General features: G+C 40.5%; 1 protein-coding gene across 1 annotated transcript; it reads left to right on the top strand.

Moving 5' to 3' along the window:
* Positions 1 to 3,150: 3,150 nt before the first annotated feature.
* Positions 3,151 to 7,025, top strand: il11b (interleukin 11b). The gene is made up of 5 exons (XM_047816615.1): positions 3,151 to 3,247; positions 5,272 to 5,429; positions 5,606 to 5,695; positions 5,923 to 6,081; positions 6,466 to 7,025. The coding sequence occupies exons 1-5, from the start codon at positions 3,241 to 3,243 to the stop codon at positions 6,622 to 6,624; spliced, it is 573 nt and encodes a 190-aa protein (XP_047672571.1). The 5' UTR covers positions 3,151 to 3,240; the 3' UTR covers positions 6,625 to 7,025.
* Positions 7,026 to 23,934: the final 16,909 nt, after the last annotated feature.

Here is a 23,934-nt window from a genome sequence, read left to right as displayed (position 1 = left end):
CTACAGAGCTGCAGAGGATAGCAAAAAAAAAAAAAAAAAAGAAAGAAAGAAAGAAAAATAAGACTTGCTGAGTCATTGTTACACACTGTCTTTTGGAAACCCCCCCCCCCCCCCCCACTTGGCCTCTCCCTCTCAAACATTCCACACATACCATAATATTAGTGGGAAGCAAAGTCGGGGGAAAATGGGATGCCGAAAATGGGAATCACCTCTTTATTCCTCTCTGTAGGTGGGCATACATGAACTTGTGTAGATACATCAGTGGTAGAAGAATTACTGTTTTAGACTCATGGTATCTTAAGTATGTAACATAGTGAACTAGAGTTAATAAAGAGTAAGAATGTAAGAAATAGCTCAGGAATTTATTTTAGCAAATCTCGATGAAAACTGCTCAGAATAACAAACCCACTCCATCCAAATCTGCCACCCTGCGAATTTCACCCAAGGAATTAACATACACAGGTTTAAATCGACAATAATAGTCAGAGACATTAGGCAATATACAAAATTGTCAAACAATACAACATTGTGTTCATGACACAGCGGTCCACCGAACGTGACGTATTCCAGGTAGCACGCATGCTTCCTTTCGATTGGCTAAAACACCAAACAATAACCAGAGAGTCAATCGCTAAACCTGCCACAAACATATTTATCTGGAATTGTTTTAAAACTTGACTGGTGCTGAATAGAAATTGATATGATTCTTGTTGTTGATAAAACTGTTTTGCTCTCTGCTTATGGAAGATAAGCTGAATACACAAGCACTGTTAAGAGTTTTTACACTTTTATTACTGTTATTGTCAGGTTCAAAATAAACATGTTATTTCAGTATTTTTGTTGGGATTTTAAGTATGTCAAACCCAAATTTAGAGTTTTTTTTCTTTTTCTTTTTTTTGGAACTCGTACTATGTAAAAGATAAAAATTTGTTAAAAGTTATGTGAAGAAAAGATAATTAGTTGGTAGAGCTGTGTTCAGATTTCAGGTTGAAATTTCAGTGACCAAAGGCTACAGGTCCTGACAAGTTGAGTTTGAACTGTCACACAACAATGATGTCTGTGTTTAAGTGATGACATCACAGGAGCGATTCAGGAAAGTCTGATGCTAACATCAGTGTCAGCCGCAGCAGGGTTAGGACTCACTGATGAACATAGCAGACGTCTGAGTTATTCTAAAAAAAAAATGCATGTGCGAACTTGTCTAAGGTTGTACACAGTGTGAGTCATACAGTTGTGGAGGTAACTGGGAAATTTACTCTTGAAAATAATTATTCATTTGGACCTACTGTAGCTGCTAATAATAACCCACAGTTCACCCTGTTCACTGACTTCATAATTGAGATGAAGGCTTTTCTACTCAACACAATAAATAGTGGGTTATAATTTCTCATAAGCCAAACTTTCATCTTGTCAGAGGATCACTGGTGTGTACGCAATATGCTAGAAGCTCTATACCGTGTCTTGTAGCCCAGTAGTAAAGATGTTGGACTCCCATTCAGAATGTTGTAAGGTCAAATCCCAAGGCTGTCAATGTTGGGCCCCAGAGCAAGGCACTTAATGCTCAATTGTGTAAAAGAAGATGAAAAAAACAATGTAAATCTCTGTGGATAAGGGTACAGGAAATGTACAGAAATGCAAAGAAGCTCCACCAGCTTTCTGATCAGCCTGTGATTTGATTTTGTTTCTTCCACTGTTTGTTTATTTTTAGAAAATGGCAATTGATATATTAAGAGCAATTGGAATGCCTCACAAGACTAAAACCCAACCTTGTTCTTCCCTGCGAAGTGAGCTCCAGCACAGCAAGTTAAACTTAATCCCAGAAATGCAGGCTAATGAATGTTGAGAAAAAAAGGAACTGACATGTTTCCTTCACAACGTTCCTTTAAACCTTCACAATGAATAATTTTATTAAATGTGTTTTTTAAATTTATTTTTTGTATTTTATTATTATTATTATTATTATTATTATTATTATTATTATTATTATTATTATTATTATTATTATTATTATATAAATTTTTGTGCACAGTATCCAGTTTCCAATTTCCAAATTCAAACACAATATACAGCTAAAACTAAACCAATAATAAATGAGTGATTAGTTAGTTTACAAGAGAGATGCTTCCGTATTGAAACATGGTTCAAATTCTGGCTGAAACTGTATACTGTACAATAAAATGAATTGGATTTCTGAGTCTCCAGTCACTTCCTGAGCAATTCACAGGCTGCATCTAACCCCGAACAGCACTGTCCTCCTCAGTACTCTTATCAGCCTTTATGTTAAACAAAAATTCAGTGGGGAAACAAAACAGAGAGAGAGAGAGAGAGAGAGAGAGAGAGAGAGAGAGAGAGAGAGTGTGTGTGAGTGTGGGTGTGTGGGTGTGTGTGCGTGTGTGTTGAAATATCAGGCTGATGTGTCACAGGGTGTCGAGTAGTCGATGCGTGGATGAGGAAGACAGAGAGCAGTGAGACAGGGAGCCTGTGGCATGTGTTTGTAAGAGGAAGAATGAAAGAGTTGCTTTTAACCAGTTTTTAATTACCATTTGATTTGTTTTTGCTCTCATATTTTCTTATATCTCTCAATGTGTTCCATTAATTAGTAAATGTTCTACAGATTTCTTATGTGCACTGCCAGACTATCATCCTGTCACTTTATGTACGTATGAAATTATTTGTGTGTGTGTGTGTGTGTGTGTGTGTGTAGCCCAATGAGAGATGTGTTGTTAAAGATGTGTAAGCTTTTTTCATGCTGTAACGCAAGACTTAATTACATTAAAAATACAAATAATTTTACCTAATCTGTACAATTGTGTTAATCTGTATATGATCACCTCCAAACATGGCCATGACTAGAGCACGTACGCATAACGTGATATTTTGCAGAAATAACCTCTTTAGAATGGATACTTTTATAAAAAAAAATAACAATAATAAAAAAGATTTGAAAAGTGATGAGTTGAGTTCTTTGAAAGACTAGAATATGAATATATATATATATATATATATATATATATATATATATATATATATATATATATATATATATATATATATATATATATTGGTCTGGGGGATGTGTGTGGGTGTACTTTTTTGTGAATGAACCGTATGAGTCAGAGCAGAAGAGTGTGTCATAGTCATACTATAAATGGGGACTCTTACACTACTCTAAACATTTAGCTGTGTGATAGATTGTGCGTGCCCTTCACAGTCCCTGTTTACTGAGTGTTTGGGATAGCCATGAAATGTAAGTTTATTTTGTATCCTCTATATGATTCCATGTTGATTCTATTATGACACTATTTGGTCTCATGAGAGAAGAGTTTGATACAACACTGTCATACCTAATATTTTTAATGAAGTGCTCTACTATTCAAAGTAAACTGTAAATGTGTTTTTTTTTCCTGCTACATATGAAAACCAGTTATAAAAATCTGTCCAGACATCCAGGAATTTGTTTTATTTAATTGCAGATTTTTTGGATGACTTTCTGGATTATACAATACTGTAAATATACTTAGAGATAGAAATTTCTAGCCACAGGAGCTTTAAATAATATTTCTAGAATGAATTCAGACTGCATTGTGCTTTTGAAAACAATTACTTCCAAAGCAATGAGTGGACTTTCACTGAAAACTGTTTGTGTTGCATTACATAGAATTTGACCTTTCAGTGTGACAGCATAATGACTCAGAACCTGATTATCAATGACTATTTCATCTTAGGGTTCTTTTGAGTTTTAATCTGAAGAGCACTGTTGGTGTTTGGGCTAATTTGCATCGTGTTAATCACAAAACCAATCAAAAGAGTCCATGTGGTATATGAACAAATTTGTTTAATTGTATAGAATAGGTTGTAGTCAAGATCTACTTTCACTTGATGGCTAGCGCTTTCTCAGAACTGTGTGGAGAGAGGTGAGAAGCTGTTATCACTTCATCATCACAGGAAGGGGATTGTTTAATTCCTGAGAAGTAGAGGCAGATTGCTTGCTTTAAAGGCCACAGGAAATAACACAGACAAGAGTTTGTCAGACAATTAGATCTTACAGTTAGGTCAACTAGGTTCTAGGAAAAATTTGAAATATTTTTTGTCTTATCTGTGAACATGCACTTACTGATGGCTGACAAATGGCTGAGTATAAAGAACACATTATTAGGCTAAGAATAGCAGAACAGAATCTATTAAACAATTATACCAATAAACTGTTACAGATTCAATCAGAGTTTCAGATTCAAGGCATGTCCTCATCATACTACGATGCCCTATGGCCCATTTGTGTTTAATGTTGCTAAAAACAGAGCCAGACATCAAACATGTCTGATGTTAGCATTAATTGTTTGTGCATGAGTTTCCTGGATGTTTGGCTTTATGGCAGTCTGGGAAGTCACAATGCAATTGAAGTGCTACTGAATCAGCAGCTTTGGTCTGAAATCCCCTGGTAGTGGTAATTTTCTCTATCATCTTAGTTGCATTACAAACTATAGTTCAGAAAGTACAAGATTTAGCAGACAGCCTTTTGTGGCATCTTGGCAGACCTGGGATTTGTGTTCCCAACCTTCTGAATGGTAGTCCAACACCTTTACCACTAGGCTGCAACATTACCCAAGATAAACGTTATCTGAAGAGGTCTGGTACAAATAATGGCCATTGTATTGCATTGTATTGTATTGTACTTTATTCTTAAAATAAAGATCCAGTTTGAACATTAAATAATCTATTTAACTTTGGTTAGAGGTCAGAGCTCTTGGGGCATCATTTGCATCATCATGCTTTCATTCATGCTTTATCAGAAAGAGCCACGTTTATTGACAGTCAAAAAACTGCACCTACACTGGTCCTTTACCGATAAGATTGGACACAACTGATATCTAGGGGAATATCCATCACTTGGTCTTCTTGCCAGATTTGAGACATTTGCAGTAAATTGATGATTGATAAAGAATGATGTCAGATTCATAAAAAAATCACTGAGTCATTTCCTTCTTCAGAAAACCATACTGTATGTAGGTCAAGAATGCTCGGAAGCAACTCAAGTCATTTTTTAGCCAAGTACATCCAGAAGTAAACTAAATTAAGAGTGTTGTAGCAGTAAATCTGTACCTTTAAAAAGACACACTGGGATTTGCTCAAGTATTTATTTTTTCTTTGGAACCGTTTGAAGGATTGGGACGCTTGCTCAAAAGGTGCTGAGCCAGAGTACATAAAAGGTCATTGTTGAAATGACATCATGTTGGACTGTACCAAAAAATTCCTTCTTGCCTTCCTCTACAGTACCAGGGTCAACCTCCTGCTTGTTATTTTTATTGCTATTGGTGGAAATTCCTGTCCTGACAGTGTCTCGTCCAACTCTTATGAAACGTCACAAGGATGGTTTGACAAAGCTGTTTCAGCAGATCTATTTGTTGAGAAGTGCAGCACATGAAGCTGTGGTAAGTTTTATTGCTAAATCTTTAGGAATCTGGTGCAAATGTTTTGTACAAGTCTGCATTCTGATCATTCCCAGGACCTAAATAGTGACTACCTACTTATCAAAAAAACAATGCCTGTGTATGTAACCCTCTCCAATCTCACTCACTAATTACTGTAAGTATCTGTAATTTGTCAGCATCATCTTGACACCAGTTTACCCTTCGAGCACAACTTTACATCTCTGCCTGCTTTAAACTTAAGGGCAAAAGACCTAGCAAAACTGAAGGTAAGACATCCCCTACTGTACATCATCTAAACATTTCATTTAAAAAGCTCACATAGAAATAAAACAGAATGCAAGGTACCAGCTATTACATTTCCAGACGATTTATTTCTGTTTGCTTTGTATAACTAGATGAACAGTATGATAGATTTTTAGTGCCAAACATATCTTCATTTTCATATCATTTTTTTCCATGTCATTTTAACACATTCTTTTTTTTACACCAAAAGGCAAACAGCACCCTTTCACAGCTTCATTCAGGCCTCCACTCTTTCAAGCTTCACTATGACTGGCTGCTGTACTGGCACAACCAGTCGGGTTTGGTGTCAGATAGAATCCAGAAAATTTCATATGCAATCCATTCTATCACCGTTTTCGCACAAAGTCTGGTAAGAGCTACAAGTCTTGAGAAACTGCTAAGTTTATTTAATACAGAACATTCAATATACAGCTATAATTTACAGGTAGAAGAAGTACAGGACAGTGCACATAGTCACCACTGTGTATTAGGGTATTATCACATCTTATCACTTCTTTCTCTTGTGTTTTTCTTTTTTTTTTTTTTTTTAAAGGATAAAAATTGGCTTTGAAATGAAAGTTCTTGAACTTGAAGCTTTCTACTCTCTCAGAACATTTATTCAAAGATAAATTGAGAGGTGCTTCTAGACCTGACCTTCTATGAGTTACAGCACCCAGCTAAAATTATGGTACATTTTTTAGTTGAACTGAAATGAATCCTTTTGTACATTAATTTAATTTTTTTTTCTTTTCAGACAGATTCTCCTGCACAAAATACATCTCTCTCTTTGCCTCCTCTTACATCTGCCTGGGATTTAAACAGTTCATCTGCAGTAATTCATAAGAGACTACTGAATTTCTGCAGCTGGTATCTTAGAGCTCTCCTGGTCCTCATTTCCCATGCTAACAGATGAAAGCAAGAAAAGACGCTCGCAAGAACATCAACGCAGCTAGAATTTTAACTGTGAAGATCTTGGATCTGGAAGACAGCGGCCAGTTATTTCTGCATTTGCTAATTTATGTACAAATTCCCTGTTTCTACAGTTATAGCAGATATGTCTCAAACAGATTTCACAGTTGACCAATTTTTTTCACAGCTGGCTTTTATTTATGTTTTTATTTTCCTAAAACAACTGTAATTTTTATATTTAATATTTAAGTGTATTTATTGAAGAATGTTTTGTTTACAGAATGAAGTACTTTCTAAGTTTTAGGAAGCACTTTATGTATTTTTATTTAAAGTGTACTTTTTATGTATACTTTATGAATACATTTATTTCTAAGATTTTTTTTAAAGCTTAAAAATAAAATGTGTTATTTATTTATTTCTAACAAAAAAATAATCATCAAACAAAAAAAGGCACTGGACATAAATTTGTGTGAAGGAAGTACGTCATGAAGACAGCATCTGAATGAATATGACAATACAGTAAAACACCAAATGAATCTAGAGTTATCTATCAGAATGATTCATTCTTCCAATAGGTTTAGTAATCAGGATGTTAGCAGGATGTAGATTAGATTGTAAGGGCTTAACAGTTCTCATTTAGTTTAAACTACAGCAATTACATCATGTTCTTTTACTTTTTCCATGTTATAGATGCACAATTTTACCTCCAATCAATTTTAGCCTTTCATTTCTGATTTCTATTTTTGCAAAGTTACTCCTATGGATATTACTGGCTCTGTGAATGCATTTAATTGTAAATTAGTAAATTGGAAGCACATGTGCCGATATACCTTATGTGAAGGGGAAAAAATAGTCAAGAGACTGACTTTCTCTCAGTTGTGCTTAAAACATTCCCCTCTAATTCTCATTCCATATCAACAATCTTTTGAAAAATTGTCAGATATTCAGTTGTTTATAAAACCACTGGTCATCAGCGGATGAATAATACGATATAATAGTTTTCTGGTGTGCCTCCTGGTGGTCCACAACCCAGCCACTGAAGAGGCAACTCTCAGTGCTGGTTCCAAGCCCAGATAAAATTCAATTCAATTCAATTCAGTTTATTTGTAAAGACCTTTTAAAAATTCACATTGTCTCAAAGCAGCTTTACAGAAGTATAGAAAATAAATAACTAAATAATAATACTAAAAATAAATAATAATAAAAATAAAAATAAATAAATGAATACATACATACATTTAAAGTAAATTTAAAATACTATAGATCTCTAATATCTATCCCTAATGATCAAGGTGATGGCTGACGAGGAAAAACTCCCTAAGATGATATAAGAAACAAACCTTGAAAGGAACCAGAAGTGAACCTCATCCTCATTTGGATGACACTGGAAAGAGATAATGTAAGTGTAAATAATGTCCTTTCTACAACAGTTTATAATAGTGCAACCGAGAGCTCCTGAGGAACTAATGGGTCATCGCAAACTCTGAGTTCACCACAGACCCAACACTAATTCCTTCCTGCCTTAAGTTTTTAAACGACTGCTGATAAAGACCAGACCATACAGCTGACTGACACAACACTTCAAAGAGGGCTTGACAGTCTCCGGGTGGCCCCATCCACAGCAATATCATGAGTCACTGGCTGATAATGCAGATCAATCCCCAGCAGGGTGACCACCAGGCAACAAGACTTCAACAAGGGGTACAACGTCAGGATTGCCAAAGTACTGTAGGTCCATTAGAAGAGGTGATCAGAGTATGAACTCTGATCAGAGGAGAAAATGGTTAGGTATGATTGTAATCAGGTGATGGACAATGTACATTATGTGCAAAGTGAAGACAGGGACTCCGGCAAGACTAACTATGACAGCATAACAAAAAGGCTAGAGCAAGAAGGTGACACAGACATGAGGGCTTCCTGGGACATAAAATGTCACTAAGCTTAGATATTATCACACCAAGGTCATTACTGCTGCACATGATGTAATAGAAAGACCATCCAGAGTTACTTTGTAATCAGAATGCTTACTTCTGCCTGCCTGTGTTCCTAGTAAAAGAACTTCTGTCTTGTCAGAGTTAAGCAGAAGGAAATTAGTAAGCATCCACTGTCTGATGTTCTTCACACAATCTTCAATCTTATTAAGTAGGTGACTCACATCTGACTTGTCATCAGCATAACATAATTCAATTCAAGTTTATTTGTATAGCACTTTTTACAATTAACATTGTCTCAAAGCGGCTTTACAGAACATAAACATAGAACAAAAGGTTAATGTAAAGAATAATATAAAGATTAATAGAATACATTAAAAATAAAATAAACGTTCAAGATTAATATTAGATATATTGAAATGTGTATGTATTTGTCCCCAATGAGCAAGTCTGAGGTGACAGGCAGCAGTGGCAAGAAAAACTCCATAGAATTAAAGGAAGAAACCTTGAGAGGAACCATAATACCATGTTTATGAATAACCACCACGGGGTAGAATATATAGGGAGAAAAGCAATGGGCCTGAAACAAAACCTGGTGGAATGCCAAAAATTACCTTAGTTTGTTTAGAATAGTTACCATTTACATCTATGAACTAATCGCAATCATTCAAATATGCCCTGAGCCAGGAGAGGGTTGTCCCTTTAACACCAGCAACATGTTCTATCCTATCAATTAAGATAGCATGATAAAGAGACACAACCCTGATCAGAGGCCAGTAGCAGGTCATTTACACTTTTACCAGTGCTGTCCCTAGACTATGATGAGGCCTAAATCATTTACATTTCGCAGAGACCCTTATCCAGAAAAACATTTTAGCTTATTTTATACAATTGAGGGTTAATGTCCTCACTCAGAGGCCCAGCAGTGGCAGCCTGGTGAAAGTGGGAATCAAACTCACAACCTTCCGATTTGTAGTCCAGAACCTTAACCACTAGGCTACCAAATCCAGAATGATACGTTTCATGAATATTATTCCTATGTACATATGAGCATAACTGCTGTGCTAAAACCTTCTTTAGGATGGAGATAAAGGGGAGGCTTGATATTGGCCTATATTGGTGGGTTACATAAGGAAGGTGTAAAACCTGCACCAAATCTAATTTGCAGACCACGTGATCTACTGTGGCGACCCCGGAGCAGCCGAAACAACAAGTCATTAGGAATATACTGTAGTTCCATGGAATAGAGGTGCAACTGGTCATTTGGCTATGAAGAAGAGTATAGAAGCCTAGAAGCCTTTATTATCGCCATATACATTACAGCACAGTGGAATTCTTTTTTCTTCACAACTTCAGAGGTTGGGGTCAGAGTGCAGGGGCAGCTATGATACAGCACCCCTGGAGCAGGGAGGGTTGAGGGCCTTGCTCAAGGGCCCAGCAGTGGCAGCTGTGCTGGGCCTTGAACCCTGATCCACCAATCAACAACCCAGAGCCTTAATCAGTTGAGCCACCACTGCCCCAAGTTTGCTGAGGGACATGAGCTTCTCTGCTGCTTGGCCTCATCTGCTGCATACACTATCCATACACCTTGAATTCCTCACTTCTAAATCTGCTGTACAAATTAAATGAATGTATAAATGAAAAAGTGTAGTCATACCTACTGTACAGTACTCTAAAAATTTTTAGGTTTTAATGTTTTATTAAATTTATTACTGTATTATGGTTTAGTTCAGTATCAGTTTGCTGAATATCCTATTTGAAAGTTGGCCCTGTCATTTCTAATTTTACAGCCTCTACTTCTACCTTGGAAAACCATGTCTTCAAGAATCTTAACTTGTGTACATTGTCATACTGCAACAGGTTTGGGCCTCTGAGATCCAGTGAAGGGAAAGTAATCCTACGTCATACACAGTCATACACAGACATTCTAGAAAATCACGTCTCTCACATTGTAGTACATATTTAAAGAATAACCACATGGTGACTCATCCACATACTTTTGGCCATATAGTGTTTTAATCATGAGCAATGTTTTTAATAGACCTGATCTGGATTAATTCAATTCAATCCAATTCAATTGCACTTCTTTCTATGGCACTTTTAACAAATGACAATGTTAAAAAAGCAGCTTTACAGAAATATAGAAACAGAATAATAATAAAATAAAATTACTAATAATCTCTAACATTTATCCCTAATGACAAGGTAACAAGGAAAAACTCTCTGAGATGATATGAGGACACTGAACACTGGACAGTAAGTAATGTAAATGTATAATAATGTCCTTTCTACAAAGGTTTATGGTCCAGTGGAATTGTGTAACCAAGTGCTGCTGAGGAACTAACAGGTCAGCATAATTTCGGAGTTCATTACAGACTTAACAATAATTCCTTCCCTTCCTGCCGAAGTCTTCAAATGCTCACTGATGAAAACAAGAGCACAAAGCTCACTGACGCAATGGCGGATTAAATATTTTAATTTCATATATTATATAAATAATTAGAAGAATATTTTCTATGGAAAACCTGAAACATTCTCTTTCAAATTATCCATTGCTTGGGATATAGTAAATCTCCTCTAGCATTTGCCTCAAGCTTAGAGAAACTACTGCCAGTACATTAGGATCTGTCTCAATATGTGAGACAGCTATTCTAAGCCCTAGCATTTGGCACATACAGTACCCACTTTTTCTTCTGTACTATGATTTCCAATGCAATAAGGGCACATTAGTATGGGATTTTGGGTAGTGGGGTGTTAGGTGTTATGTCTTCTGTGGTTTCTCAAGTAGGACAAGAACTAAAACCGGAACTGAATTAGCCACAACACTGTCTAAAGGCCCACAATCTTTGGGAGTTCCCATGCTGAACTCAACCATGCTGTGTTTTACCTCTCCCATGTTTATTCCAAGGGCAGCTGGTGTTGTTAACCGCATATTGATTTGATCAATATTATACAGAATTTTCTCTACCAAATTAGACATGGATGGATAATACCTTTATAAGAACTGAATATCTTGAGATGAATCATATGTCAGATGGATATAATTTCCTCAGGACAGACTGATCTTTCCACTGAAAATGCTAGATGTTTTTTGCATTCTAAGATACTGCAGTATTTACTATTTAGATGTTTAGTTTGGCTGTTTGTGCCATGCGTTAATTCTGGCTTCCTGCCTTGCTAACTCTAGCTGATAAATATGGTATTGAAATATGGAATTCAAATACAGATAAAGACCAGATGCACCCATACATCACAATAAACATCATGACAATCGATGTGAGGGAATGGAGATATTGAGACATGATACTCAATTCTAAAATTAATTCTTTTCATCATTTCAAATGTGGACCAATGTAATGAAGCTTCAGCTCATTTTTTCCTCTCCAGAAATATCTTTCTCATGCTTCCCTGGATGACCTGTGGTTGTTGACTGAAGTCATTTGTTTGTGAATTTGTCTTGTGGTAATAATACCACCCTCTAATACTTAGTTCATGTTTGATAAATGGTGCATGGCTTGAGAGGTTCTAATCAACTTGAAGAGTTAATTAAATTAAAATAAATTGAATTAAATATATGCACACTGAATCAGGCAGGGTTCACTAGGTCTTGTGGGATGATCCTGGTATGCAGTTATTCTTACCTAAAAGAGCGATCCAAGAAAGGATAACCAATGATCTGTTGACAGGGTTATGGGCACCCAAGGCTAATTTATGCCTGGCTATGATAGGAAGGTGTCTGTAAGGAATTCTCATCCATCGCTTGGACAGGGTAACCCTCTTTTCATCTGCCGCCTGGGCAGGATAACCTAAAATTCAGCCTCTCGTTCCTGTGCTCGGTTTCTGTTCTCCACAAGGCCTTGGGGAAGTCTCAATGAAACACACACGAGTCAGTCTTTCAAAGAGAATTTCCAAAGTTTATTAGGAAAAGCAGGAATATATAGTCATACAAGAAGAAGAGGAATGGTGTAGTGTGTGTAGAGCTTAATGCTGGTGTCCACAAAAGCAGCCTTGGCCGTTATCTCAATGTAGGAACCTCACAGCCAAAGTATCATGTTTCTTACAACTGCTTTCAGTGTTGCAAGTGCGATACGTGCAAAGCAGGGGGTCCCACTATGGTGGGGAGGGGGTTAAACTAAGGTCAAGGCATCTGTGTGTATGTGTAAGATAGAGAAGGAATGTTTATGTGTGGGTGGGGAGAGTGTGTGTGTGAGAGAGAAAGAACAATGTGCTCTATACAGAAAGTCTCCCAACATTACCAGAAAAGATTGTTTTATACAATTATTCTCACAATTCCCCTTTTTTTATCCATGATAAACTTATAATGGATAAACAACTCATATATGATTATCTATCTTTCTCTGGAAGCCGTGCTAAACAAGTAATCACTGTTAGTATGTTCCTGGCCTGGGCCAGACCCTCAGTCACTTCGCAGAATTCGTTGTCATAAGGATGCGCTTGGATGGGTAACCCTGTCCCAAGTCAGATGATCAAGATGAGGAGGATGACAACCATACTGGTCACTGGTTGTGTGTCCTGTGCTCAACAAGAGGCGGTCATTCAGTTCTTTCCAGCCTTTCCATCACCTCCTGCAGCTTTAATGATGTCTGAAGAGCCGGCACAGAAGGGTCCGTGTGGTCACTGCTGAGCGTCATGGAGTGATGATGGGAGAAGCCAGGAAGGGTTAAAAGGCTGTATGTCTGTAACATAAAGAAAATGGTGTCACACAGAGTACACTTTTATACATTCACAGTGGAGTCGACCCCTGGAGGACATCTCTTCACACTGGTAGCATGGATCCACTGTGGAAAAAGATCAGTTAGTACACCTACAGTATGCGCGTAGTCTCGACTATTTCCGCTGGCCCATCATATTTACTTTCACCCAATGGTTTAGGTTTTAATGATTTAATTACGATCATATCTCCCATTTGAAAGGGATGTGTCGGCGCCTTAGAAATGACAGGTATAGTTGCTGAAATTTGTTCATAATGTTTTGATAAAGTATTAATCAGGGCAGTGGAAAACTCAGCAATGTGCACATCAAGATTAGTTGTACCTATAGCTGGTTTACCCTTCTTCCAGGGTGCGGGAAACGGACGACCAAAAATAATTCCGTGTGGTGATAAATGGACGTCTTTTTCATTTCTGCTAGAACAGCGGGTAACAAATCAACCCAATTTTCGCTACCCGTCACCTGCATAGCTTTAGTCAACCTATCCTTAATTGTTCGATTAGTTCTTTCCACTATCCCTGAGGATTGGGGATGATAAGGAATATGTAAGCACCATGACAGAGACAGGTACTTACACAGATCTTGTGTTATTTTAGAAGTAAATCGCGTTCCTTTATCTGACACCATACCTCGACAAGACACCATGTGGGACACCATACCTCGACAAGTGTGGGACACCATACTTCGACAAGATTTCTTTGGCCAGAATACATTTAACAACCTTAGAATTTTCTCGTTGACAGGGGAAAGCCTCTACACACCTTGAGAATGTATCTATCACCAGGTGATATTTGAAAGGCCCCTGTGGTGGCATATGTGTAAAATCAATTCGTCATTCAGAAAATGGTGCAGTTGGTATTGGAAGATTTTCATGTTTAGCTGTGCTTTTATTAGGATTATTTTGAGCACAGGTCAGACATCTAGGTAGGATTAAGTCTATTGTACCTTTTAAATTAGCTACACAAAAGAGTTTATTCATATCTTCCCATACCCCTCTTCAGGCACGATGTGTAACTCTGTGAAACTCACGCATGACCTGCACCAGTGTAGAGTGGGAAATATGTTTCCCCTCTGCAGAGCAAAAGCCACGTTTGCCAAATTCGTCTGTAATCATGGGCGACGCCAAAAGCATAACGTGAATCAGTGTAAATTGTTACATCCTTACCCTCAGAAAGAATACATGTGCGAGTTAGAGCAAAAAGTTCAGATGATGTGCAGACATAAAAGGTAAAGAATAAGCTTCAACAACAACATCAGGCAGAGCACACACAGAATACCCACACAGAAAGTGACCATCATTTGACTTTGAACAAGAGCCATCAACAAATAGCGAATCGCCTGTATTTAATGGAGTGGATTCTAAATCAGGGCGAATGCTAGTAGAGTGAATGATTTCAGCAAAGCAATCGTGCACATGGTCTCATGCCCCTCCATGCTCCTGGGCCAAGACAGCAGAGGCAGTGCCCTCATGCTTCAAGCCGTCCACAAAGCCTCATACGCTTCGAGCATTTTATGCACGTTAGCAGATGCAGTTGCATTGGGTCCTTGTGGGAGATTGCGGACCGGATGCATTTGTCATAGTAAGAACAGTCCGTTGACGGCAGTAGTTTATCAGCCTCAGGAAAGCCATGAGAGCATATTTTGTGTCAGGATGCCGTGTGTACAGGATTACCTGTATACAGTCTTGAGAGAGTTTTTTTTCTGCCTTGTGAGACTTCAAACCTTGGGTTTTGAAAACTTGAAGCCTTTTGAAGCTAGATGGCGCAGGAGGCGGAGGGAGGCTTGTTCACAGAGTTTTTCAGAGGCTGCAGAGACTAAGAGGTCATCTGCATACTGTAAGACAACAGAACCAGTGGGAAGAACAAGATCACATAATGAATCCCTTACAACGACAGAAAACACTGCCAGAGAATCAATATACACTTGTGGTAGGCGTGTCCAAGTATACTGCCGCCCCCTGTGTGTGAAGGCAAAGAGAGGCAGCGTCTGCTCTTCGACAGGAACACTGAAAAACATAAGTCAATAACAGAAAAGAAAGTATGTTCACATGGAATTGAGGTGAGAATTGATGCACAACAGGGGCCACAATGATGATGATGTCATTTATTTTCCTCAAATCTTGTGTGAAGTGCTAGGAACCATCCGGTTTAGGGATCGGATTGACTGGAGTGTTCTATGAACTTACACATGGTTTGACTACCCCCTGTTGTAGAAGAGATTGTAAAACTCCATCCACGCCCTGCAATTTAGCTTCAGACAAAGGATATTGTTTAACAAACACAGGGTCTAAATGTTTTAACTTAGCCTGATAGGGTGTACACTGCATGAGACCCACATCATTCTTATGATCAGCCCACAATGAGGGCGGTAGAGTGTCTAGTAAAGCAAAAGATGGGGATGGACACTCTGACATGTAAACAAATCTGTGAAATCGGTTTCTTTTGTGACCCCTTCTATTCCCACAGAGCTAAAGGATCCCCGTGAGAGAGTACCCTCATATTGCTTCCCCATTACTGACATTGTAGCTCGTGTATCAAAGAGGAAAGAATATACTGTGCCACTTACACATAACTCAAGAAAAGGCATTTCATTTCCTGAGGTGATTCATATGTACAATGTAGCATGGTTGGGGTCGCGCTCTGTTGGCATCCCTATGCGTGATAAGGATTTGCCTGCATCCCGGCGAAAGGGCGTAGTGCAGCCTGGGGTGGTTGGGGAGGCGGTGATGGAAGGGAACCTACGGGAACATCTCCCATCTCTCTAAGTCTTTTCCTGCATTCATTAATCCAATGCCTATTCCTACCACAATAAAAACAGGCACCGGGGCTTCGGGAGTATGAATTACTTTCTCCTCTTCCCTGGCCTCTCCCTTGGCCCCTCCCTGGGCCGAGTCACCATTGTATACATTGCCTTCAGCTACAGCGAGGCATACTATTTATCTACTTTCTAAAATACCATCGCCTTCCATAGCGCACACTCTCTCCCCTAGAGTTTTAACTGTCATATTGCCAGGATCTGTGAGCTGATATTTAAGAACCTTCTGCACCTCAAATCTACAATTATGCATGAAGGTTGTGAGGAACAAAGGATTAGCGATTTCGGTTTAATTTGAGGATCAAACTTTGGCAGAGATTTTGATCCTTTTTTTCTTTCTTTTTTTTTTTGAGTTTGGAATAGAGTCATATTTATCCCATATCACTTTCATTTCTAGCCATTTCTTATAACACTCTGTCATGTACTGATAATCCTAATCAGGATCCCTGAAGCTGTCATAAATTTGAATGTAAGCAGACGCCAAATAGTTTCCTCGTGGTCTGGCTTAGGGTATTTTGTTCTTGAATTAGCCATCTCCAACTATAGGTACAACCTATTATTGCACACAACAACACAACACAATTGACACAACACAATTGACACAACACAAACAGCACAACACAATTAACAGAACACAATTGTCAAGTCAAGTCAAGAGGCTTTTATTGTCATTTCAACCATATATAGCTATATTCATTCATTGAGGAAGCAGGAAGCAGGAAGAGCAGGAAGCAGCAGACTTGGAGCTCTCGCAGCAGCAGACTTGGAGCTCTCGCATCTTCCAATTTATATGCTTGGCTGAGTATTTTTTATTCAATTCCGAGTTATCTTGAGTTTACACTTTAACCTACTTACACCTTAATTCTTGACATCGTATTTACTTGTCCCGCAGCGCCCGCTTCTAGCCAGCTAGCATAACTAGCCTGTTAGCTCGGCTACCGCTAGTACAAGCTCTCGCATCTTCCACATTTTCATTTCACAAGACTGGAGTGAGAGGCAGGGAGTTGACCTGCTCAGTCCAGTGGCTCGCTCCCACCCTGCTCTCCTCCACATCCATTCTCATCTTTTAGAAGCAAATGATAGACAATAAATAGGTTAAATAGTCTGCTTCTAGCCGGCTAGCACAACTAGCCTGTTAGCTCGGCTACCACTAGTACAATCTGTTGCACTTACTCTGTAACATCATGTCGGTTATGTCTCTGCCTTTGAGTGCAGGTGAGGACGCATTGGAGCTGCACTCGGTAGAACTGGAGCTGGATGCTGTGGAGAAGCAGATCCGCGAACTACAGCTGAAGCAGGCCGAGCTGCGGGAGCGGAAAGCCGCGCTGGAAGCTCCCCGGTCGGTCGCTCACCTGTCTCTGGTAAACTCCTGAGATGTAATTACCACTCCCTCCACCTCTACCCCGTGTGTTTCTCTGTCCAGGCCCAACACAACCATGAAGTGGCCTGCCCAGGAGCTGTTCACACCGGCGCCAGGGCAACGCGGGTCCTGGGTGCAGCAGCGGACCATGCGTGCCGGTCCCCGGCCGAGGACCTCTCCCCCTCCACCAACGCCGGTCTTCAAGATCCCCACCCGGAACCGCTTCGCCCCCCTTCGTGAGACGGACTGCGACAGCGTGATCATCGGAGACTCCATCGTCCGCCACGTCCGTGCTACTGTGGCTAAAGGTAAGGCTCGCACTCACTGCTTGCCTGGTGCTCGTGTTCTTGATATCTCTGCACAGGTACCTAGAGTCGTGAGCAGAAACACCAGAGCTGTGGTTCTTTACGTCGGCTCGAACGACACCAGCCTGAGGCAGTCAGAGATCCTGAAGAGGGACTTCAACACCCTGGTGCCCACGACGAGGATCATCGTGTCTGGACCACTTCCAACGTACCAGCGAGGAATTGAAAGGTTCAGTAGACTTTTTGCTTTAAATGAATGGTTACAGTTATGGTGTCAGGCTCAGAAACTACTCTTTATCGATAATTGGAATGTTTTCTGGGAGCGTCCTAGGCTATTCCGTGCTGACGGCCTGCACCCCAGCAGAGTTGGAGCAGAGATCCTCTCGGACCACATCTCCAGGGCGCTGAACACCTTCTGACTGGTAAACTACTCTTTAAATTTATATCTCAATAGCCATCCTTCACCTCAGCACATTGACACAAAAAATGCACACATAGCTCACCCTATAGAAACTGTGTCTCTTCCCCGAGCAGTGAGATCAAAAAGTAAATACGTGAGAAGTTTTCGAAAAAATCTTACTGTAATTAGACCAGAAAAATAAACAAGAAACAAACAAAAACAGTTCTTAGGGTTTGGACTTCTGAACATTAGATCGCTTGCACCCAAAGCACTTATTGTAAATGAAATGATCTCAGAAAATAGCCTTACTGCACTCTGCCTCACCGAAACGTGGATTAAACCAAATGAATACATCAGTCTAAACGAGTCTACACCATCAGGATATATCTACAAGCACGAGCCTCGTCTGACTGGTCGTGTGAGGTGGTGTCGCCTCTATCCTTAGTGATTTCCTTACTGTTACCCAGAGAACACAGCATAGATTTAGTTCTTTTGAAGTGCTCGTCCTTAATGTTACACAATCACAATCATATTACAAATGTGCTCAGACTGACTAGGCCTGACAGCCCCGAATCTGGTTGCAATAAACATCTTTGGCCTACAACATCACCTACATATGTCTTATGACAGCAATTGTAATATTTTGCAAGGTCTAATACTTTACTTTGGTTATAGTATTGTAAGGAATATTTTAATTATTTCTATTAGCTCGACAGTGAAAGACCTGGGTGTTATATTAGACAGCAACTTGTCTTTTAAAAACTATATCGCCCATACTACCAAAACAGCCTTCTTCCACCTTAGAAATATTGCCAAGCTGAGAAACATCCTGTCTGTATCTGATGCTGAGAAGCTAGTTCATGCATTCATGACCTCTAGACTGGACTATTGTAATGCATTACTAGGTGGTTGTCCTGCATTTTTAATAAATAGGTTACAGTTACTCCAAAATGCAGCTGCCAGAGTTCTCAATAGGACAAGAAAGTATGACCATATAATCCCAATTTTATAATCTCTACACTGGCTACCTGTTAAGTTTAGAATTGATTACAAACTGCTGCTACTTACATACAAGGCTCTTAATGGTTTAGCTCCCATGTATCTAACTAGTCTTCTAACACGTTACAATCCTTCACGCTCTCTGAGATCACAAAACTCAGGACTTCTGGTAGTTCCCAGAATATCTAAGTATACTAAAGGTGGTAGAGCGTTTTCTTATCTAGCTCCCAAACTTTGGAATAGTCTTCCTGATAGTGTTCGGGGCTCAGACACACTTTCCCAGTTTAAATGTAGATTAAAAACTCATCTCTTTAGTCCGGCGTACACATAATACATCCTATAGTATCATGCACCAGTACATCAGACCGGCACATTTTTATGAACAGCAGATATGTTAATCCCTTTTCACTGCTTCTCTCTTTGTACCCATCCCGAGGCATCCAGACATTGTACCAGCTCCCAATGGCCTCTGTGGGACGAAGCCTTTGGACATCCACTGAGCCGAGGCGACTCTAAAAATCCTGAGACATCTCCAGTTAGACTCTGTGATACTAAGGAGATCCGAAGTCCATGATCCTTACACCAATACAACATTTATCTTACTATATATTACAATCACACCCCCAGTGTCACCCATATGAGGATGGGTCCGCCCTTGAGTCCGGTTCCTCTCAAGGTTTCTTCCTTTACCAATTTAAGGGAGTTTTTTCTTGCCACTGCTGCCTGAGTCTCCTCAGACTTGCTCATAGGGGGATAAATACATACAGATTGTGAACTATTTATATCTAATAATATAGAATTAATATAGAAATAATATTTTTATTCTGTCAATTCTTTTACTTTTATTAATTGTTATTTCCTTTATCATTAATTATGTTATCCTTCTGCTCTATGTTTATGCTCTGTAAAGCTGCTTTGAGACAATGTCTATTGTAAAAAGCGCTATACAAATAAACTTGAATTGAATTGAATAGCTGTTGCAGTACACAGTGAAATGAGACAACATTTCTCCAGGATCAAGGTGCTACATAAAACAAAGACAGGGCTAAGGACATGTAAGTAGTCTTAGCCACATAAAGTGCAACTGTGCAACCTGGTGCAAACAGTGCAGTACAAGACAAACAAGACAGTGCAGGACAAAAAACAGTGCAGACAAAGTTACAAGACAATACAAAAAGTACAAAAAATGCAATACACAAAAGACAATAAACAGTAACAGAAACAGCGCCGACCGAGCAGTGTACATACTGAATGTTCAAACAATATTTTGTGCAGTAACATTAAATGAACACAGTTTCTTAGCAGCAGGTCCTTTGGATAATATATAGAGTTGTGCAAAAAACAGCAAATGACTGAAATATTGTATAGTATGTGCAAAAACAGCTGAAATGTTGGACAGTATGTGCAAAAACAGCAGAAAAGTGTGCAAAACAGTGTGTGTGTTTTGTGAGGGTCTATGCAGTCCATACAGATGATGTGTGTGTATGTTGTGCTCAGTATAATACAGTTCAGTTATTGAGAAGTCTGAAGGCTTGTGGGAAGAAACTGTTACACAGTCTGGTCGTGAGGGCCCGAATGCTTCGGTACCTTTTTCCAGACGGCAGGAGGGTGAAGAGTGTGTGTGAGGGGTGTGTGGGGTCATCGACAATGCTGGTGGCTTTGCGGATGCAGCGCGTGGTGTAAGTGTCCATGATAGAGGGAAGAGAGACCCCAATGATCTTCTCCGCTGTCCTCACTATCCACTGCAGGGTTTTGCGATCCGAGATTGTACAGTTCCAAAACCAGACAGTAATGCAGCTGCTCAGGATGCTCTCAATGGTCCCTCTGTAGAACATGGTCAGGATGGGGGTAGGGAGATGTGCCTTTCTCAGTCTTCATAGGAAGTAGAGACGCTGCTGGGCTTTCTTGGTGATGGCGCTGGTGTTGAGTGACCAGGTGAGGTTCTCCATTAGATGAACACCAAGAAATTTGGTGCTCTTGACGATCTCTACAGATGATCCGTCGATGTTCAGCGGAGAGTGTTCGCTCTGTGCTCTCCTGAAGTCCACAACCATCTCTTTAGTTTTGTCCACATTCAGAGAAAGGTTGTTGGCTCTACACCAGGCAGTTAGTTGTTGCACCTCCTCCCTGTATGCTGACTCGTCGTTCTTGTTGATGAGACCCACCACGGTCGTGTCATCGACAAACTTAATAACATGATTCGATCTGTGCATTGCTGCACATTCGTGAGTCAGCAGAGTGAACAGCAGTGGACTGAGCACGCAGCCTTGAGGAGCTCCAGTGTTCAGCGTGGTGGTGCTGGAGATGCAGTTCCCGATCCGGACTGATTGAGGTCTCCCAGTCAGGAAGTCCAGGATCCAGTTGCAGAGGGAGGTGTTTAGTTTCAGCAGGCTCAGCTTCCCAATCAGGTGCTGAGGGATGATTGTATTGAATGCTGAATTAAAGTCTATGAACAGCATTCGTACATAAGTGTCTTTATTGTCCAGATGGGTGAGGGCTAAGTGGAGGGCTGTGGTAATGGCATCGTCTGTGGAGCGGTTTGGATGATACGTGAACTGTAGGGGGTCCAGTGAGTGTCGTAGCTGGGTCTTGATGTGCCTCATAACGAGCTTCTCAAAGCACTTCATAACTATGGGTGTGAGTGCAACGGGACGATAGTCATTGAGGAAGGACACTGTAGACTTCTTTGGGACAGGAACGATGGTGGTAGTTTTGAGGCACATAGGAACAACAGCACTGCTCAGGGAAATGTTGAAGATGTCCGTAAAGACATCTGCTAGCTGTTCTGCACATTCTCTGAGCACCCTGCCAGGAATGTTGTTTGGTCCAGCAGCCTTCCGTGGGTTAACTCTGCATAGAGATCTCCTCACGTCGGCCATGGATAGACAGAGTACCTGGTTGTCGGGATGAGGGATGGTCTTCCTTGGCATTACGTTGTTCTGTACCTCGAACCGAGCGTAGAACTCGTTCAACCCGTCTGGGAGGGAGACGTCGCTATCACAAGCAGGTGAAGCTGTCTTGTAGTTTGTGATCGCCTGTATGTCCTGCCACATGCGCCAAGTGTCTCCGCTGTCCTGGATGTAGCTGTGGATTGTCTGGGCGTGTGCACGCTTTGCCTCTCTGATGGCTCAAGACAGTTTGACCCTTGTTGTTCTTAGGGCCACCCTGTCCCCTGTTCTGAAGGCTAGGTCCCTAGTCCTCAGCAAAGCACGCACATTAGTAGTCATCCACGGCTTCTGGTTGGAGCGTGTAGTGATGGTCTTGGAGAGGGTCATGTCATCAATGCACTTGCCGATGTAACTGGTCACTGCTGATGTGTACTCCTCCAAGAGTCGCCGTTGGTTGCAGCCTCCCTGAAGATATTACAGTCAGTGCACTCAAAGCAGTCTTGAAGAGCAGAGGTGGCTCCTGCTGGCCAGGTTTTCACCTGCTTCAGAACCGGTTTTGAGCGTCTGACGAGTGGTCTGTATGCTGGAATTAACAGTGATGTGGTCTGAGTAGACGAGGTGGGGGGCGGAGCTCCACACGGTACGCACCAGGAATGTTTGTGTAAACAAGATCCAGCGTGTTTTCACCTCTCATAGCAAAATCCACATGTTGATGGAATTTAGGGAGCACTGACTTACGATTTGCATGGAGTAAAATCTCCGGCGATGATAAAAAGTCCGTCAGGGTGAACATTCTGTAGGTCTCTAATAGCTCTGTATAGCTCACTTAGCGCCTCTTTAGCATTAGTGCTAGGAGGAATGGAAACTCCGACAATGGAAACAGTAGTAAATTCCTGTGGTAAATAAAATGGTCTGCATCTAACAGTCACAAACTCCACTGACGATGAGCAGTAAGTAGAAACAAGCGCAGAGTTCTTGCACCATTCCGTGTTGATATAAACACACACCACCACCGCGAGTCTTATCGCACAGAGCTGAAGTTAGCCCGTCCAGCTGAAGGGCGGCGTCCAGAACTCTGTCGCTGAGCCACGTCTCTGTGAAAACAAACACGCAGCAGTTTCTAACCTCTCTAGGTGTAGAGCGTTCGAGTTGGATGTAGTCCAGTTTATTGTCCAGGGAGCAAACGTTGGCTAGTAGAATGGATGGGAGTGTTTATGGTAGGGCTAGGGTTTGTTTTTAGCCTAGCACGGACACCCGCTTGCTTACCACGCTTCTGGTTCCTCGCACACCACTTTCGGCATCCCCTCTCTGGGTCTCTGGTATCAGACGACACTGGGGACTGGAGGCCTGATCTTTGCAGCAAGCCGAGGTCACGAAGCCTATCCAGTACATCATCGTGCAGGTTGGTTGTTACACCTCTGTACACTTTCTGTACTTTGTTAGGTCCTGGTGGTTGTATACATGAACACCGCTGTCTCTGGCATCCATGTAGAAGCAATGGTCGGGCTAAAAACTGTAAATAAAAACTTAAAAAACGTGAATAGCACCGTATTGAATCCGCAGAGGCCGCTGCGTGCTACTGCCGCGCCGCCATGTCCGCCGCCAATTGGAGACCAGCAATCGAGACAGAGAGGGTGATCAAATAAATTTATAGCCTCTAACCTTAGAGACGTTGCGCACGCTATTTCACTGGTTCAATAACCAGTGACGAATTCCCTTGCACACCTTGCATACATTCTATACACGGATATGGATATCAGCACAATAGTACCTACACTTTGAACGGTATGACTAGATACCAATCAGCACTTGCCTGTCCTTCTGATATCCTCAATATAAAGTGCCTACACTTTAACTGGTATGACAAGATACCAAATCAGCACTTA

This window comes from Tachysurus fulvidraco, chromosome 7, assembly GCF_022655615.1.
Source record: "Tachysurus fulvidraco isolate hzauxx_2018 chromosome 7, HZAU_PFXX_2.0, whole genome shotgun sequence".
Taxonomy (NCBI): Eukaryota; Metazoa; Chordata; class Actinopteri; order Siluriformes; family Bagridae; genus Tachysurus; species Tachysurus fulvidraco.
Note: the sequence above shows the minus strand (reverse complement) of the source record. Positions and strands in the feature narration are given on the sequence as shown.

Excerpts from the sequence above, each read along its gene's own strand:
- il11b (XM_047816615.1), top strand. Across the intron at positions 5,430-5,605 it reads GTGCAGCACATGAAGCTGTG|CATCATCTTGACACCAGTTT; the intron begins GTAAGTTTTATT and ends GTAATTTGTCAG. Across the intron at positions 5,696-5,922 it reads AAGACCTAGCAAAACTGAAG|GCAAACAGCACCCTTTCACA; the intron begins GTAAGACATCCC and ends TTACACCAAAAG.